The 19,719-nt window shown below is 39.0% G+C and overlaps 1 protein-coding gene across 4 annotated transcripts in view; it reads left to right on the top strand.

Moving 5' to 3' along the window:
- Positions 1-698: 698 nt before the first annotated feature.
- Positions 699-19,719, top strand: part of SLCO5A1 (solute carrier organic anion transporter family member 5A1) — a 64,373-nt gene continuing 45,352 nt past the window's right edge. Inside the window, exons 1-3 of one of the 4 annotated variants that reach the window (XM_088130845.1) lie at positions 699-1,133; positions 1,823-2,007; positions 2,659-4,145. In XM_088130845.1, the coding sequence (XP_087986971.1) occupies positions 3,185-4,145 (961 nt within the window). In that variant the 5' untranslated portion in view covers positions 699-1,133; positions 1,823-2,007; positions 2,659-3,184. The remainder of the gene's footprint in view (positions 1,134-1,822; positions 2,008-2,658; positions 4,146-19,719) is intronic. The other 3 variants (XM_007427036.3, XM_025165935.2, XM_025165934.2) reach the window with 3 other exon arrangements.

The raw sequence follows: 19,719 nt of genomic DNA, 5'->3' as shown, positions 1-19,719 counted from the left end.
TATCCTATGCTGGAAGTGTAAAAAAATTGAGGACTCTCTGACCCATATGATATGGGCATGTGATCATTTAGTATCTTTTTGGGATAGTGTATTAATGTATTTTAATAGATTTATGGGAGAATCTTTAAATGTTAGAGATGGTAATGTAACGTTGAATTATATACCAAACCTTTGAAATTTGACTGTTTATCAGGAATGGTGGTTGTATCAGGCACAGGGGATGGCAAAAAGATGAAGAAATTGGAAAAGTGATATTATTCCAGATGTCAACGAATGGCTGTTTTGGAAAAGGCAACACTCTTTACTAATCAAAAGGTGCAGCAATATTTGTTACTATGGCAGAGTTTCTGTGATCTCTTACAATAACATCTTGTATTGTTCATATTATAGTAGTGAATTAATTAGTAAACCAGTGGCTATTTTTAAGTGTAAAATATAACATAAGATCCTTTTTTCCCCTCTTCTTAGTTTGTACTTTTAATTTTTTCAATTTTTTTCTTTAAGATTAATGCTTGTTTTGTTAAAAAAAAAATAAAAATAAAACTCCAGTGGCTTTGACCCTGAAGTAGCGTGGGACCCTTCAGATGTACTGGGCTTGAATTCCTATCCTCCGCATCCTAGGAGTCTGACCCACCGGAAAAGCGCAGGTTGTTCTCTACGGTGTCTTGGGAAATTCAGCTGGACAGGAGAGGTCGCGGCGGCGATAAGAGCCGGTGCCTCGAGGAGGGATAGACATGCGTTCGTGCGCGCGACGGCTCGGCTCGGGATTATTTCGCCTTCCGCCGGGCCTCCTCCTGGGGAACGGGGCTCTGCAGCCGTCTCCAGGGGAGCTCTCGAGCGTCCTTTCGGAGAGACAAGAGCAGGTGGACCGCGGCAGCCGCTCGGAGATTCGGTCTGCCCCTTAGAGCCAAAAGCGAAGTGCGCCTGCGCGGCCCCATCGGCCTCGCTCGTGGGCTGGGGGGAGCTCCGCATTCAGTCAGGATCGGGCCGGGCGGGGAGGCTGGAGTTTGAGGTGGGGGGCCTCGAGATCGTTATCTGCATCTGGGAACCACCCAGCCAGAGCCGGCGGCGCGGGCGCTTTTCCGCCGCTCCCCTCCCGCCCCGCTTCTCTGCGAGACGTGCAAACGAGCTGAGTGAGTAATTCGTAATTCTTTATCACCACCGAAGGCTGCCGCCGGCTGGCATACTTTGTATTATGATGATCCTTTTTTATTGCTCTTGTTATTATTATTCCTTCGCTCTTCCTGCCTTCTCCCGCTCCGCCGTCCCTTTGTGGGTCCTCTGAACTCCCAGCTCTGCCTTTCTCAGGAAAGCTTAAAGTTTTGGACTTCGGGCTGCCTGGGAGCGAATCCACCCGACCAGGCAGGAGAACAAAGGGAAAACTGAGGCAGTTTCTGCCTGCCGGTCGCTACGCGAGCCGTCCCCCCTCTCCGCCCTTTTTTTTTTTTTTTTTTAGGAGACTAGAGTCCTGGCAGAGGAAATAATGGAGTTGATGGGAAGGTGGCGGAGGCTTATGGAAATAGAGGTCATCTGGGGTGCTTTAAGGTTATGGCCGTAGGCTCACTTAACTGCCAATGAAGTCCGTGGGACTTACTTCAGAGTAAGCGGGCTTGGGATTGGTCGGGAAGTCTTGAGTACCCAGAGGATAAGATTTGTGAACCCAGCGTGTGTACAAGCAGTTCTCTTTGTGGTAGAGACGCCTCTGTGTGGGGAACATTATTATGCAGGCTGCTACATGGGGATGGAAGCTGTCGGGTTAACCGATTTTCTGTGCTTTCACTGGGTTTCCCAAGGCATTTTTTTGTTTATTTTTTAATTCCAGTACGTGACAGTGTCTTTACACACAGCTCAGCAGATGCACACCAAGGCTGGAATGGAGCTAGCTGCTTTATAATAGGACTGCTGGATATGGGCTACCCAAAACAAAAAACAATCAGAAAATTTAATGCTGTCTTCTTGTGGTTGTCTGGCTTTTTGCAGCTCAGATCTGGTAGTCCTCTCTTTGAGGTGAGGACACAAATGCTCATTTTCTTCTCCTAAGCAATTTCTTCTGTTCTGTACCCCAATGGTGCTTGAAGTAAATGTACTCTAAGCATTTAAAATACATGTTTGAAATTGTATTCATTTGTTTTGCAGGTTATACCATCTGCAGTTCAATAATGCTATCAGAAGCTCTTTGTTTTCAGTATTTCTTTCCCTGTTTGGGGGAGAGTGTCCTAAAACCCCAGCCTTTAGTATTAGGAGCCAATTGTGGATTGTGTTCAGATAATCTGTTTTCTTAATATTTATAATTGAATATTTCATCTATTAATTTTAGCTGTGAAAATAAAGCAATATGTCAAGTTTTGCTCTGGAATAAACAGAAATAAATACAAGGTACTTATTGTTTGGGGGAGGCGTTAGATGTTGTAAAAATTATGTGGGAAAGAAATAGAAGAACTTTACTTAATGCTGCCCTCAGATGTCTGCCTACTTTTTATGGGGCAGATTATATATGAATATATATAAATGACATGCTTGTCAGAATATTAACACTGATCCACACTTAAGCTGGGTTTAAACAATTAGGAGAGGGATTTTAATGGAGATCAGGGGATTCCAGCCATTCTGTGTTTCTATTCTGAGGTGAGAGCCTGATTATAGTGTGTTCTTTTCTAGCCCCAGGGAGCAGCAGTTGGAAACTACTACTACTGTGAGAAGACAAAAGCAGCGTGCTGATCTTCTTTGCATGATTTCTCTCCCCCTCCCCCTGTATTGATAGACTTGTCATCTGAAGACTTTAATCTGGAAACAGGAATAGGACATCTTCAGACTCTATAGTCTTATTACCAATGATGCAGACAGTCAAGGACCCTCATCTAGAATGGCAGGGCTTCACTAGAGGCCATGTCGGATTGAGTCTGCTGAGGGGGAGTGACCTAGTTCATTTTGTTTAAAGGTCAGTTGCTGGCAAAGGAGAGCACTGCTAAGAAGGATGGAACTACAATAAAGTCTGCTAGACGTGTGCTCTCATGTGTTCATGTAACAGCATTGAATTGTAGGCTCTCTTTTTCCAGAGTAGCTTGGAGAGATCTGGAAAACCATAGGGGATGATTGCTCTTGGGCTGAAAAAAGCAAAAATTTGAGCAAGGCCATGCATATAATAGGGAATTAGTAATTCAGCCAAACTAAGCTTGCTCTCAGCATGCTTTTATCAAGAATAAAAAAGCACCAGCATCCAAACTCTCTTGGGGAGCAGCAACCAGAAAAGCAAGATGAGAATTCTCGGTCCAAAAGCTTGCCAGTTCTGAATGGGTCTGTTCCACAGATTAATACCACACAAAGTGCTCTCATCATAGCCAAAAAGAACTTCTTACAGAGTTTGCAGGGGGACTCTGATCAGAGGTGTGGCCTTGACCCCGATACATCAGCACATCACAATAATGTTGCTGCTACTGCTACTTCTTCCAGGACAATGTTGTCTTTTACAGCTTCCAGCTTTTCAAGAATTGGGAATTTCACTGAAAGAGTGGATTGCAACAACTCTGCTAGATTAAGTAATGGTGTGTCACCAGCTTCCACACTGCTAGTAATCCCTGGTAGAAAATATCTTGATATAGTATTGACAGATTCTCGGTTCTTTTTGATATGTATGTGCTTCTTGACTTTCATTCAATCGCTAATGGTCTCTGGTTACCTGAGCAGTGTTATCACTACCATTGAGAGGAGATACAGCCTGAAAAGCTCTGAATCTGGGCTGTTGGTCAGCTGTTTCGATATTGGCAGCCTGTTAGTAGTGGTCTTCATCAGTTACTTTGGGGGGCAAGGGCGAAGGCCTCTATGGCTTGCTGTTGGAGGGTTATTTATTGCCCTTGGGGCTGCCATATTTTCTTTACCTCATTTCATCTCTGCACCGTATCAAATCCAGGAATTAAACTCCTCTGTTTCTAATGACGGCTTGTGTTTGACTGGAAATAATTCATTGAAAGGGCATGTGGAATCACCAGGCTGTATGAAGGATGCACATGGAAATGACCACTCACTCTATGTAGCTTTGTTTATTTGTGCCCAAATCCTCATTGGAATGGGCTCCACACCTATTTATACTCTAGGACCAACCTACTTGGATGATAATGTCAAGAAAGAAAACTCATCACTCTATCTAGGTAAGGTTGCTATGTGTCCAAATTGTTGTGTGATTATTTTGAAGCGGGCCAGCTTCCACTTTAAAGCTCCCAAACCACTGCAGTAGCTTTAAATTACTTGAATTTTGCTTATATATATATATAGCAGCTAACATTTGCCAGAATAAAGACTTCAGTAGCTGTTACTTAATCCTCTAAAAACTTTGTTCCATTATCTCTTATCCTGTATTTTCTTCCATTTTTAAATCCCTATGGAAGCAATTGAAGAGGTACTTATCTCTTACACTGAGGGAAGTGGAATGTGAAATTGGTTCCTTTTCAATAGATTATTTATGTGATTTATATTCTGCTTTTCATTAAAATAAATGTTTAAAGCAGTTTATATTTAAACCATTTTATCATGTATTTTTAACCCATACACACACAAACATAAAAATTGTAATAATAGGAAAACCAGCAATAATAAATATTAGGGTAGCTGGTTAAAAGCCTGAGAGTGGTAATCTAAGGAAAGCTGAAACAAGCAAAGAGTTTTCAATTTACTGTGGACATGTTACAATTTATAGTGCGAGCTTGCTTAACATCCATGGATTGTGCCCAATTTCATTCCTGATTTTTAAAATACAGTGAGCAGATTGTTAGGATGTTTCAAATCTTTTAAATAGTTCCTGATTAAAAACTCGAGTTCATGTAGAATTTTGATCCTTAAAGCCAGGAATATTAAAAATGGTTAGAAATGCTGTTGGTCAAGACTTTTCTCTCTGTGTACCAGCTACCAAACTGAAATTGGAATGTTATAGTGATATTAGTTTCCTCAGAGTTTCAGATGAACTAAAACTTCGAAATCAGTTGTTCTGTTCTTACAGAATGCCACAATCTCCATTTGAAATTAAGTGCAAACTAATGTTTATCTAAACCAGCATTTGATCCAAAACTGTTATTTAGCTATATAATTATTTTCTGATGTATTGTCAAGAAGCAACTGGTTAACTAAATGCTTAATTTCCAAAGAGTATTTTTCTTTTTTTGCTGAAATATAAACCAAATCAAGAAAATTTGAACAGTTTTAAGATCAAAATATATTCAAGTATAAAACTATATCAGAAATTAACTTCTGAGATTTATTTTTTTATATGTGTATGCATTTTTTTTCTGAAGCATGGAAAACGCAGTGGATTTATTCCAGTACTGGTGTAAAATTATTTACATTTCACATTGATGATCATTCAGTTAATTAGATCTGAAAGGTATTAATGTATGCATGGGTAATATATTAACTAAATAATATAAACCAGTTTTTCCCAGCTTCATGACCTCCAGAGGTATAGCACTAGAACCCCCATAATTCTTGGTTAGATATTTCATTTGATCAGATGTTTTATCGTATTTCTGTGTTGTCACATTGGGTCAGCCAACCAGACTAATAGTAACAATTTTTAGGACAGATATTTCCATATCTTTTTAGTTCTTACTCTGTATTTCTAAAGTCAGTTTAAAAACTCTTGTCATCTTCTCTTTTTTTTTTTTTCATTATCAGCTAGAAATAGCTACCCTGATTCTTTTACTTGGAAAAATAGTTCAGTGTTAAGTTTTCAAAACAGGTGGTGAAACCACTGGACGTTCATTCTGCAATGAAGCTTGTCTTATTTTTCTTTAATGAGAAGAGGAATTGTTGATATCCATGCTATTGGCTGAATGAGAAAATGCCATAGAATATAATAATCTCAGCCTCAATTACATAAAGATCTGCAGAATGGACGGCTTGAGTTCATAATCTTTTTTTCCTGCTGTGAGACCTTTTTTCTTTTTTTAAGTAAAATACTAAATTTCTTTTTTAAAAAAAGTTGCGAACACTTCCTTTTTTTTTTTTTTCTCAAGGGGAGGAACTAAAATCTGGTTAATTCTTACACAAATGATGGGGGGGAAAGCCTACCTATGTTTGTTTCTTTTTTTCCTTTCCCCCGGTCAGGACTTCTGTTGTTCCCATACCATTCCAATTGTTGATGTATCTAGTGACCTGACACATTTTTCCCAGAATGTCCTGAGTTAAATGTTATGACATTGCTTCCTTGGGAACACAAATATGATTCCTAGCATTGGACAACACATCCTACAGTGTGAAAAGTTTATTCTTAATGTCAGCTCCCTATTTTTACATAATACTAGATGATATTATATTACTGCTTCTTTGTTTCTATGATTGCATTCTGGATTACTGTATTCTCTAATGGACCTTTAAATCCTATTATTGTTTAAAAGCAGATTTTATACATTTTGTATGCAAAGCTGCAGCAGCTACAACAATAAAACCAGGAAGTTTTAGTGTAAAACCAATAGTTCAGCCTAAGTTTAGCTATTTTTGCCATCCAGCTATTCAATAAAATAATACAAAAATATACATTTTAAATGTGTTTACAATATTGTGAAAGGATGTTGAGCATTTATGTCATTTAATTAAATGAAAATACTAGTTCTAGGTGGAAGTGCTTGTTATTCTATAAAATTATTGAGTGACTGACAACCAGTAAGCTAAATCTTTATCTAGGCAAGATGGAAGCAGTTTGAATAGCCAATTCAGGTATTTTAAAGAAATTTAGATGGTATGGATGAGTTCTCATTTACTCTACTGGCAGAGGGTTGTAGCTAAGATCTCCTAGCTGGAGAACTAGGCAGTGGTTGTAGCTAGAATTGCTTTTACCATCTTTATCTGAAACATCAAAACATACTTTTCTTTTACACAGGAATCTTGTTATGATTTGTATATGCATAATATTCAGAACTGGTCTTTGCCAAGTCCAGTTTAACACATTGGTCTAAATGTGTGCATTGTACTTGTGATCTAACAGATAATCCTATTCCATATTACAAGGCTGAGAACAGAAAAAGTGAAACTGGCATACACGGAGAAGTTGGCTGAGGTAGCGTGAGTGTCCTTGTACTACTGACAAAGCTTCAGTTTCCTTTTTCAGGCATAGCACCTGAACAGGACTGTGGTCTTTAGAGGAAGCCTTGGTGAGACCTCTGTCTTTAAAGGGAAAAAAAAATCACAACAAAGCAGATGCTCTAGTATTATGGACTGTAGCCAACTCCAACATGAATATCATAAATTGATAGTAACCTCTACTTATTCCACTCTAACTTTGTTTCAAGAATTTCTGCACTTTCAATAAAAAAATCCCAAGAACATGCAAAACAAGAAGTTAACAATGTTTGTGCTATGTTAAGCACTCAGAATGTCATTCTTTGAAAATTGAGGCAGCTATGTCCACTGTGAGGCTTGGGGTAGCTGCTTTAGAGGCTTTCCCAGACCATCTGCTTGTAAGTATGCAAGGAAAGACAAAACTTCTGTTTGAACTGAAATAGTAAAATAGCCGAACATACATGTGCATGTGCAGATGACCCAGGAAAGCTTTTGAAGAAACTGCTCCAAGCTCTCCACAGGATGCTGCTGCTGCATCAGTGCTTCATGGAAGAGAATTTCATTCATGCCAGTACACTCCTTGAAATACCCTTCAAATGTTTTGCACAACCTTAAAAGCAATAATAAGCACAACTGCAATAATAAAATTGATACAAAAGCCTAAGTAAAGCAACCCTGGCGATTTTAGAAAAAAATCATCTAGTATAAGTAGCCAGTTTGGTGTAGTGGTTAAGGCACCAGGCTAGAAACCGGGAGATTGTGAATTCTAGTCCTGGCTTAGGCACAAAGCCAGCTGAGTGACCTTGGGCCAGTCACTTTCTTTCAGCCCTAGGAAGAAGGCAATGGCAAACCAGTTCAAAAAAACCTTGCCAAGAAAACTGCAGGGAATAGTCTAGGCAGCCACCAGGAGTCAAAACTGACTCAAAGGAACACAAATAAATAGTCCACAATTTTTTTTTAAATAGCTTAACACCAAAAGACAAAGGAGAGAGTTCCTCTGATTTGTTTGATGGCATCTACTCATTTTATCTGTCATCTTTCATTTCTTATATGGTACTTCCTTCAGCCTTGTTAAGAATAGTTGTGGTTTCTAATCATTATCTGCTCGTATCACATGCTAGAATTTTGTGAGTTTCTTGCTAATTTGTCACCTAAATGCTGCTATAAGTCTTTATTTCATTCAAGACCAATGGTATCCTCAGTAAATGTCCCTGATCCATAATTCAAAGATGTCTCTCTTCTTTTTCTTACTCTGTGTTCAATTTTCTTTGCTGTATATTACATTATAATTGCTTTAACTATTCTGATTTTTGTTGTCATAGGTACGCCTTGATCCTTTCTGTGTTTGTCACTGTGTTCCTTTCGAGGATTAATCTTTTTTTTTTTAACATCTGCAGCACACTGTCCATCATCTTGAGCCCAAGGAAAGAAAATCACCTATCATATTCACTTCTTCACTATAAGTTCACTATCAGCTATGAGTTCGCTAAACATACTGTTTGACTGACTTTTGTCTTCTTAATATATTTAACCCCATTCAGGGACTGAGTGGTGATATAATATATTCCTAAGTGCAGATGTGCAAATTCAAACTGGGCAGCTGTTTAACATTCCTGACTGTGTATCCTCTGCTAAAAAAATGCACTTGATGCTTATACATCATCTCTTGGCTGCCTCACTTACTGTGTATCTGTCAGGGTGACATTGTGCAAATATACAAAATAGTATTATTTCTTCTTAGACTGAGGTGTTGTCAGGCCCAGCCCAAGAACGACAATGAGGTAGTCCAGTCCAGTATAGTTCTTTTATTAGCTTGCACCTAATAGACAGAATCTCACCAGATTAAACCTATGGTAAAGCAACTAGTGGATATACCCCGTGAGATTAGGGAGGGGCCAGTCACAGCTGCTTCCTATTCTCACAGTCCTGCTGCGGGCTGAGGAAGTGCTTGCTCTGTAACCTCTCCAGGAGTGCTCCCCCTCCCTCCTGATAACCTTGATCCTCCATTCCAGTATCCTCGCACATGCCTTCCATTACAGGTATCCAGCAATAATATATTTATCAGAATAAACCATCCATTCCTTTCCCTCCTCCCTTTCTGTAGTGGATTTCTTTGCTAATGATAGTGTACCTTGAATGAACCACAACTGCTGTTTGTTGATTCAGCATTCATATTTAAATAGGGCCACATATAAGAAATATTAGCAAGAGCAATGAATATTTTGCATAACTTTTGAATCTCATTAACAGCTATATCTGAAATTAAGATGCATGGATTTCATATCAATTCACAATTAAATGACCCTCAGAGATAAGATTAATACTTTGGTAAAGATATTATTCCATTAGTCTTGATTCACACAGTTGTCTGAAGATATGTTTTGGGTTTGTAAACCAGTCTGAACTGAACTAAAGAAGAAATGTTGAAAATGCTGGGGGACCTGAAAGGACAAATTCATGGAGAAGGAATAGCGACATGTTTCCTATATTTTGATATAGTGTAGCACCATATAGATACCATATTTTTACAACCCCCAGTATTTTCTTATTCATACAAGAATCTCTGTCCTTAACTCCTTTGACACATCCCAAATACAGGTAGCACTATATACTATTTTCTACTTTCTTCTGTATTTTTGGTTCATTTATTTCATTTTACAATTAGGATTACTGTTAAAGAAATGTCTGGTTCCATAGCTGCCGTGTGTGTGTGTGTGTGCGTGTGTGCGTGCGCACACACACACGCACATGTATTATTATATATACACACAGACAATTGTTTTCACCCATTTTTTTCTGGACTTTTTACTAATCTTCCATATAGTACACAGGGATTGATAGCCACAGTTTACTTCAATAGCAAAAAGCATACCGATACAATCATGTTATTAGATTATTTATTTAAAAGATATGCCACCTACACTCTTAGCAGCTCTGGTGACTTTAAAAGCTACCATAAAAGCAATGTTAAAAGCATGATAAATATAACATACAACTAAAATACCCAAGTGGCCTGGGTATATAAAATGCTCCCTCCTAAACTATAAAAAAGAGACCAGTCTTTGGATTACCCTTCTCCTGGTAGTCTGCATGTACCCTGCCTATGTTGGGAAAACAAGTTAACATCAATACTGCAAAAATGGGTCTTAGTTTTGGAAGATTATGCTCTCCATAAAAGGGATTATTTATTTATCTATTATTAATTTATATACTGCACAACTCCCAATTTTCTGTGAACAACTTTGGGTGGCTCACAGGTAAAAAGCGCTAAAAGCAAGGGAAAAAAGTACCATAATACATGAAAACAAAGGAGTAAAAGATAGCAAAGATGACAAAACCAGACAGAAATAAAAAAGAACAGATCCACAGAACTCAAAGGGAGATAGGTGGTCCCTCAGGTAACCAGACCCTATGCCATTAGGGCTTCATAGTAATGACCAACACTTTGAATCACACCTGGAAACTGGCAACCTGTATAGCTCGCAAAGCAGAGGTGTTACATGGGCATTATGGTTTATAAAGTTCTGTTGTGTTTTTTCTCCCCCTTTCACTTCTATATTATGCTTATTAGATTAGTTTTAAGCTTGTCTGTGTTGTTAGTCCTAAAAGTAGTTTGGGTCAAAGCTACTTTTAAGTGTCTGTATTATACTGGGATAAAATCTAATGTATATTTTACTTTTAGAGCTACTTAATAATATATCTTACTGCTTTCATTGTTTTAATTGTTTTAAATATTTTATATATTTTTATAATCTTTCTAGAAAACTCTAGATGTTGGGTGGATTGAACATATAATGAATAATAGTAATAATAGGATGGGGAGTAAATTTGTTTTCTCTTTCTGACCCTATCAATTTGTGAAATTAATCCTGAACTTAATCCTAAATGGTGTTCTGAATATAGTGTAAAAGGTGAATGTTATTGGGACCATTTGGAAATATTGTAGTGGTGGCTAGCTATACTGTCATATATAAAGTATGTGTAAGTGGAAAATTATAAAAAGAATCAGTTATGTTTGATTTCAGATGAAGGAATTTCTGTAAAATTAGAGTATAGTGAAAGGAAAATTGAAGTGAGAGACAAATATCTCCAGAATGGGTTGTGATTAATTTAAAAAAATAAAAGAAAGAGCATTACAGTAGACTATATACCAGAGATCAGGAAAGATACCACTGCCACTGTCCAATCAGTTACCAGCATGACTAATCAGTAAAATCAAGAAAACTGTTAGAGAAATTAAGGCTTTGTTTAGAAAATGGAAATGCTGTCCAAACAAGGATAGATCAACACAAAAGAAATAAAGAAGGCAATAATGGATGCAGAAAAGGGATTTTGAGGAAATTATTGGAAATAATAATGAACTGTTCCAGATAAATTGAAAAGGAACACATCACACAAGAAGACAGTATCCTTCCAACAGTTGCTAAAGAATGCAGATATTGACACCAAACTTAATTTGTGGAATGTTTAATAATTTGTAGAATTATTTGTAGAATTATTGTGCACATTTTACCATGCTTGGCACTTAAACTCATTAGCTTTATGTGAGGGCTACATGATTGGACACTAACACCCACAATGAAAATGGTAGAGAAGTGCAATTGCATTTTATGGACAGGGACTAAAAATGAGGCAAGAATATTTTTGAGCCACAAATTGCTGAAATAAGCTTTGAATCCAGGTTTCCCATGTTTGTCCAGTATTTCTGCTGCTGTTTCAAATGGGATTTGTATGGGTTTTTGAGAGGTAAGGCCAGTGTTTCTTCAGATGTTGTTAAACTACAGCTTGTAGCAGTCTCATCCAGTGTAGTTAGTGGCTAAAAATGCTAGGAGTTGTAATTATGTTTTGCATTCTTGATATAAGGCAAAGTTTGGGCTGGGTATGAAGGATGGGATGGTTGCCAAAATTGTGGATTTTGAGAGCCCTGATTTGGGAGGTATTCATATGGAAAAGCCTTCTGTACTAAATGAAATCAATGTAAATCTAGATCAACTTGTAGAAAAGAAAGAACATAAATAAACCCTTTGCATTTAGGTTTTGGACAATTTTTCCAATCATATAAATTACACTGGAAAAAGTTGTTAGAGGGTGGCAAATAAACATGTAAATAAGTTTATATACATATATGAATATGAATGAGGCAGTCTAAAAATATATAGCAGGTGTATTTAACATATTTATTTTGAGAAGCAAACTATAAGATATTACCTTTTAGATATGCACAGTAATATTTAACATTATATTTTGATATTTGTTCTCAGCTATTTATGTACAACAGAGTTTCAAAGCAGATAATGATTTTAATTAATTATATTACAAAATGCAACATGCTATACATATTGCCAACTTAAAATATTTCAGAACCATCCTGAAGAAGAAATGTTGAAAATGCAGTTTGCAATTTTGTAACAGGCATAATTAAGTCAGTAACATTTTATATTAAATCTATTTTTTTACTCTTATTTTCAATAAAAATAGGAAAATCTAACTATATTGTATTAGTAATAATAGTGATAATGGTGATTTTGCTGCTACAGTAAAAGCAAAACAATACTCAGTTTTATTCCAAAGTTTCCCAGTGTAAACGCAGAGAAGGAGGGAAAGAAAAAAGGAATAAAAAGGCAAATTTAACACAACAGAACACAGAAGGAAAGGATTAGCAGGGAAAGATAGGAAATAAGAAAACTAAATCTAATAACCATGTCCCCCCAACCTGGACTGATATGCATGTATGATAGTTACATACAATTACAGAAAAAAAAAATGGGGGAGGAATCAGAATGAGAGTTCTGGAGACCAGTAGATACAGTCATCAAAATTATTAGTTTTTATGCAGATGAAATTAAGCATACTTTTTCCCTGTAAAATCAGAATTAACTCAGCTATACTTATCTTTTTATGTTGATTTTGGTAAAGTCTGTGAGAAAAAACCCTGTAGATTATTGTGGCTAACTTAATCTAGTTTATGTTATTGTTTTGCTGTGGCAAGTATATGGAATATCTGAACTGTTGATGTAGGTTTCCCGGAAAGAATGTGCATATCCATTTTTAATTGTTATGCTTATATATTACTAACTTCATTTAATATGAAAATAGTTTGCTGTAGAGAGGGTAAAGTTCAAACACTCAGTAAAATATGTAAGACTCTTCTAGGATAAATGGATCGTAATAATTAATGCAACATGTTTTGCTTGGATTAGGTAATTATTAATGGCTGCAGTACTCATTATTAAGATCAGTCAATTACGTTAGAATTTTGTTTCCAATTATGGAAACTGAAAATTCATTTGTGTGTGTACTGTACAGTCTATGTCTGCAATGGGACATATTAAGAATTTGGATGGAATCATAAACTGATTTTGCTTTTTAGGCTTTTGTTTCATTTATGTGATTTATCATTCTCACATAGCAGTAATGCCTTTTCTCTAATATTTAGCTTGAAGAGGATAAACTGGAAAGTATAGTCTAGTTTAGCTTGAAGAGGATAAACAGACAGTATAAATATTTGGCTTGAAGAGGATAAACAGACGGTAAAGTTTGTCTTTTAAAGAACTTGAAGGGTAGCTGTTGGCCACAGCAGCTGATGCCACAATAAATCTGCTTGTAAGATGCCAGAGGACTTTTTGTTGTTTCTATTGTTCAGTCTCTGAGATTATGTCATTTTTCAACTCAGACATGAAGACTGAATTAAGGATCATGCCGTAGCATGGGCTGTGATACTTATATCACTCATTGATCAATCACGTATCTAAAAAATCAGATTTTCATAGATCTTGGAAGACAGGAGGCAAGTTTTCCCAATCTGGCTTTTCCCCTAGGCATTGGGGCCACAATATTAGTTGAGCCCTGTGTGTGGGTGTGTATTACACACACACACACACACACATTATATACATTATATATATAATGATGTGTTCTGGGTGAGGTTTGACTGAAGCCTTGGTTGATTTGTGTTGTATCATATTGGTTTTATCTTATTTTGCTCTATTTTATGCTTTTATATATTGATAGCCACCCAGAGTCACTAGGTTGAGATGAGTGGCCTTATAAATCCAATGAATCAATCACAGAATCATTGGGTTGGAAAGGACCTTGGAGGTCTTCTGGTCCATATTCCTATCCAGGGCAGGAATCCTCAGACTTCCCCAAACATATGGCTCCAAATTTTTGTTTGAAAGCCTCCAGTAATAGAGCACCCATGACTCCAAGAAGCAGGCTATTCCGCAGCTTAATAGCTCTCATGGTCAGGAAAATTCCTCCTTGTTTTGAGTTTGGATTTCTCTCTGTAAAGCTTCTAACCACTAGTTCTTGTCCTGCCCTTGGGCACTACAGAGAATAAATCCACACCCTTTTCCCTGTGACAGCCCTTCGACTATTGGAAGACTGCTATCATTTTTTTCATTTAGCCTTCTCTTCTTTAAACTAAGAATACCCAGTTCTTTTAACTGTTCTTCATAGGGTTTAGCCTTCAGGTCCCTCACCATATTACTTGGAAGACTAATGTCAGCCCTTCAAAGTGGACCAGACTAGGAACCAAAGTCATGCATGCTAATACTATTTTTTATTATAAGGATATAGTAACAGAATCTTGAAAGTCTGAATGCGCTTCCCTCTTTCCTCCCTTTATCTTTGTGAGGAGTGTGTGTGTGTCTTGTCTGAGATGCTTACTCAGGTTACAGTTCTGGTCCAGACTCAGATTTGTTTTATCTGACCATTATCTTGGTTGCAGCTCTTCTTCCTGTTCCTCAAGGTTATTCCTTCCGCCCATTAAAAGTATATTCCTGAAACCCTTTCCTTCCTTGTCATAAGGTTTACTGCTTTCAGGCTTAAGTTTTGAGTGTGGTTTTGAGTGCTGGTCTCTCTTTTCAGTTTTAGTTTAAAGACCCAGATGACCTGAGCAAGATGTCTTCAAACACATTCTCCCCAGTCTTTGTGAGGTATTCATTTGCCAGAAGTTGTTCCTATAGACAGTGTAAACCATGGTCCAGGAATCCCAAGTTTTTTCAGTGACACCGTCTTTTGAGCCAGTGGTTCAGCTCCAGAATCTCCATTCCTTCCTCAGGGCATGATTTTCAGTTGGAAGTATGGATAAAAACACTACTTGTACTCCAAACCTTCTTGCCGTCCTGCATAGCTCTTAATAGTCCTTTGAAATTCTTTCCAGAATCTTTCTGGCAGTGTCATTTGTTCCAACATGAAACAGACGAAAAGGGTCAGTAGGTTTGATTGGATGGGTCAGCCTCTCTGTCATGTCCTGGATCTTCACACCTGCGATACAACATACTTCCCTTGATAATATGTCTGGTCTGTGGATTGCCAACTCCATTTATCTTAGCAGTGAGTCACCAAGCATCACCACACATCTTTTTTTCTCTGAGGCAACTGTTGGATTTCTCTCCTTTGTGGAAGTTTGAGCTTCTCTCCTTCCCATCCCTGGAATGCTGGGTGAAAATTCTTTTCCAAAAGTCTGTGAGTCACTCCACAAGGGGAGGACCTGAAATTGATTGTGCAGTGATAGGGACTGTCTCTTGGTTCTTGTGGTCTTCTGGGTTACATGTTACCAACCTTCCTGCTTCAGGGCTCCTATTTTCTTTGTAGTAGACTTTTCTGTCCTGTATTCAGTTTGAAGACATTCTTCTGCCTTGTCCAAAAACTTATCTTCCCTGATGAATCTCAGTGTGGACAACCACACTTCCAATGCCTTGACTTTCTCCTCTAGCAATGCAATGATTTACAGTTGGTACAGGTGTCGTTGAAGTTCTCTTCAGGCAGGAACACAAACATGGTATACCATCTTGAAGGTCACCTTGTTCAGGTCTACATCTCTCTCAAATATTGTGCAACTCCAAATAGTTCCATCCTGTATTCAGTCCCTTGACTAGACTCTTCTTGGGGAAAACAAAACAAAGCATAGTAGTAGAAATGGTATGTTCTAAATGCTCAAGAAAAAGTAAAAAAAAAAAAAGTTGACAGACTGCTAGCTTGACCTAATGAGATGAAGTCCAACTTCTCTGCTGCTCACAGTGACCTTCTGGTCACTTTCCATAATAATATCAAATCAAATTTTTCAAATGTATATGGCCGCCCATCTCAGACAAGGTGAAAATGGGTGGCATACAATAAAACAAACAATTAAAACATATAAAACATTTAATTAAACATAAATAAAAAGATTGCAAAAGGATTAAAAATAGAATGTTATACATGGTGCAGCCAATGTGTGGGCTCCCTGCTGCCAGGGAATTCCCAGGCCTGGTATGAAAAGACCATGTTTTGAGAGCTTTCCAGAAGGCCATAAGGGTTGGGGCCAACCTTACCTCAGAGGGATGATGTTCCACAGGGTGGGTACCACAGCAGAAAAGGCTCGTCTCCTAGGTCCTGTCAGATGGAACTCCTTAGCAGATGGGACCTGCAACATGCCTCTCCTGCCAGATCTGATGGGATGGGCAGATGTAATCAGGGAGAGGCGGTCCCTCAAATAACCTGGCCCAATGCCATGTAGGGCTTTAAAGGTGAAAAACAGTACCATGAATTGCACCCAGAAGCAAACTGGTAACCAGTGCAGCTCACAAAACAGAGGTGTGACGTGTATCCTCCTAGGGGCACACATAACTGCCCGTGCCACTACATTTTGCACCAGCTGAAGCTTCCAGATACTCTTCAAGGGAAGCCGCGTGTAGAGTACATTATAGTAGTCCATTCGGGAGGTGACCAGGGCGTGAGTAAATGTGAGCAGAGCCTCACAATCCAGGGATGGGTGCAACTGGTGCACAACACAAAGTTGTGCAAAGGCTCTCTCAAGCAGGAGCCATGAGTCCGGAAGAACTCCCACATTGTGCACCGGGTCTGTTTGGGGCAGTGCCGCCCCATCCAGCACCAAAGATAGTAAAGTCCCAGATCTGGAAGGCCCTAGGACCCAAAGCCAAGGTTCAGTTAGCCTGTTGTTCCCCATCTAGACCTCCACAGCCTCCAGGCATCAGGACAAGACAACAACATTGCTTAGTTCACCAGGGGTAGAGATGTATAATTGGGTATAATCAGCATACTGATGATACCACACCTCATAACAACAAATGATCTCACCCAGAGGTTTCATGTAGTTGTTAAGTAGGAGTGGAGAGAGTACCGAACCCTGTAGCACCCCACATAGTAGGGGCCCCGGGCGGGACCTTTCACTCCCAATCAACCCCAACTGGTACCAGCCCTGTAGGAAGGAAGAGAACCAGCCTAATACTGTACTGTATACTCCCACCGCATGGAGCCAAGCCAGAAGGATATCATGGTTGAAGGTATGGGAAGCCTCCAAGAGTATGATTAGCCAGGATGGATGCACTACCCCCATCCCGCTCCCGCCAGAGATCAAAGCGCGACCAGTGCTGTTTCTGTCCCATGTCCAGGCCTGAATCCTGACTGAAAGGGGTCCAGATAATTTGCTTCATCCAGGATCCACTGAAGCTGCTGTGTGACTACCTTCTCCACAAGCTTCCCTTAAAAAGGGAGGTTGGACCCTGGACGGAGGTTGCCCAGTATGGTAGGATCCAGCGATGGCTTTTTGGGGAGGAAGCGAACCAATACCTCCTCAAGAGGCAAAGGAACAACCCCCCTCTCTCAAGGATGAATTCACCACTGCTAGAACCCACCCACATGGCACCCCACAGGCAGCCTTAGCCAACCAGGAGGGGCACAGGTCTAATGAGCAAGTGGCCAAGCTCACAGTCATAAGGATCCCGCCCACTTCCTCAGACTCGACAGGTTCAAACCATTCCCAGTTAACAGGGATAACAAGACTGTGCCCCAGGTATCTTCTTGAGACTTTCACCAAGGCTGGCATCTAACTGGCAACAAATTTGAGTTATTTTATCTGACAGATGCTCTGAAAATTCCTCGGCATGGCCTTGTAGGTGAATCTCTGGGTCCCCCTACTCCCAGAAGAGCTCAGGACACCTGGAACAAGGCTGCTGGGTGGCAATCCGTGGATGCAATAAGGGCAGAGAAGTATTGTCACTTCGCCACCCTTACCACCACAAGGTAGGCCTTAATAATGGCTCTCACCCGTGTTCGGTTGAGTTCATCATTCTTTGACCTCCAGTGGCACTCTAGAAATCTCTTCTCCCATTTCATCTTCCTCAGCTTTTCCGTAAACCACGACGGAGAGCAGCAGGATTGACGGGAAGGGAGAGGTCACACAGGCACAGTTCGATCCAAGGCCACAGCTGACCTCTCGTTCCAAGCAGTGACTAAGGCCTCAGGAGCATGCAAAATATTGTGGTGTCAATAAATATAATAATAACAATAATAATAGCATGTGGTATTATTAAAATTGGAATATTCCAGGAACAAATCTGGTTTTGTAAACCTTTCCCTTCTTATCCATATGATTCAATAATGGGACTGCAGTTATGTTCTTTCAGTCACCTTTTGGGAATTTTGAAAGTTACATTTTAATAAATTAACATTTAGATAGAGCTGATTAGAAATTTGAGAAGGGAATAAGTGAAAACAAGCAATTCTTGAAGGAAATATAATATTGTAAATATGGCTACAGGTTTATATGCTAAATTTGCATTTTTAAATTTGCAAATATGCTAAATTTGCATTATTGCCTATATAATCAAAGTTATGATTCAGTTGATTTTCACAAATCCAATGTTATCTCAGACACATGTATGATCACTTTTTTTAATGATTATCTTTGCTTGGTTGAAGGTTCTTTTTAAATTTCAATCATATTTCTCTGTAGCTAATGGTTTTTAAACTGTAACTTTTATTCTCTCGTCCAGGCTTCCTGATTTGAGAGCATCTTCTTCTGAGAATTTTGACTAAATGGTCATTTCTCACATAAGGTCCTATTTGATAGAAAGGGGCCTATTTGATTGTTCTGCCCTAGGTGACTTATGGACTCTGAGGAATACCAGAGGGAGCTTGGGGTTCTGCCTGAGGATCTGGTGAACAATTTGTCCGAGGCCTTGGTCACAGCCTGGTATGGGTGAGTGACCAGGGCCTTGGACTGCATCATCCCTACATGGCCTCTCCCTGTGCCCTGGTCCTGGGGTACGACTTGGTTTACCAAGGAGCTCTGGAAGATGAAGCACATGAAGATGCCTGGAGTGCAATTGGAGGAAGATGAAGAGTGAGTTTGATGGAACATGGGTAAGAACCCGTATTTGGAGTTACCTTATGACAATAAGGACAGTGAAATGTCAATATTTCTCTGTCCTTGCCAATAGTCATCCAGCACTGTTGTTTAAAGAGGCCTGGTCCCTTCTTGGGGGGATGGGCCACAGGAACATCTATCTACAGGGCTGCTGTGAAGAATATTCTAACTACAGGTACTCCCCAGTTTAAGAAAGAGTTCCGTTCCCAAGATCTGTCTTTAAATCAAATTTGTATGTAAGCTGGAACAGTATTATTGTACAATACTGTATAAGTAGTATTGTGTAATTAACTTGAACAATTGTGCATTTAACTCAAATCACTGTGTATTTAACTCAAATTTTGCTACAATAGACTCTGTTCTAACTATGGGTCGTCCTTAAACTGGGCATTCTTAACCTGGGAACTTCCTGTACGTAGTGGATAAAATCACTCAGATATACTTGAGATTGCCCTCTGACTAGGCAAGTCTATGGGATTATCTGGGATGAACTTAAGTGTGACTCCTGAAGTGATCAAGGT

The sequence above is a fragment of the Python bivittatus genome, unplaced genomic scaffold, assembly GCF_059951505.1.
Source record: "Python bivittatus isolate LINGU-HERP-01145 unplaced genomic scaffold, Pbiv_v1 ctg000840_np1212, whole genome shotgun sequence".
Lineage (NCBI taxonomy): Eukaryota > Metazoa > Chordata > Lepidosauria > Squamata > Pythonidae > Python > Python bivittatus.
This window is presented reverse-complemented; position numbering and strand designations above follow the sequence as displayed.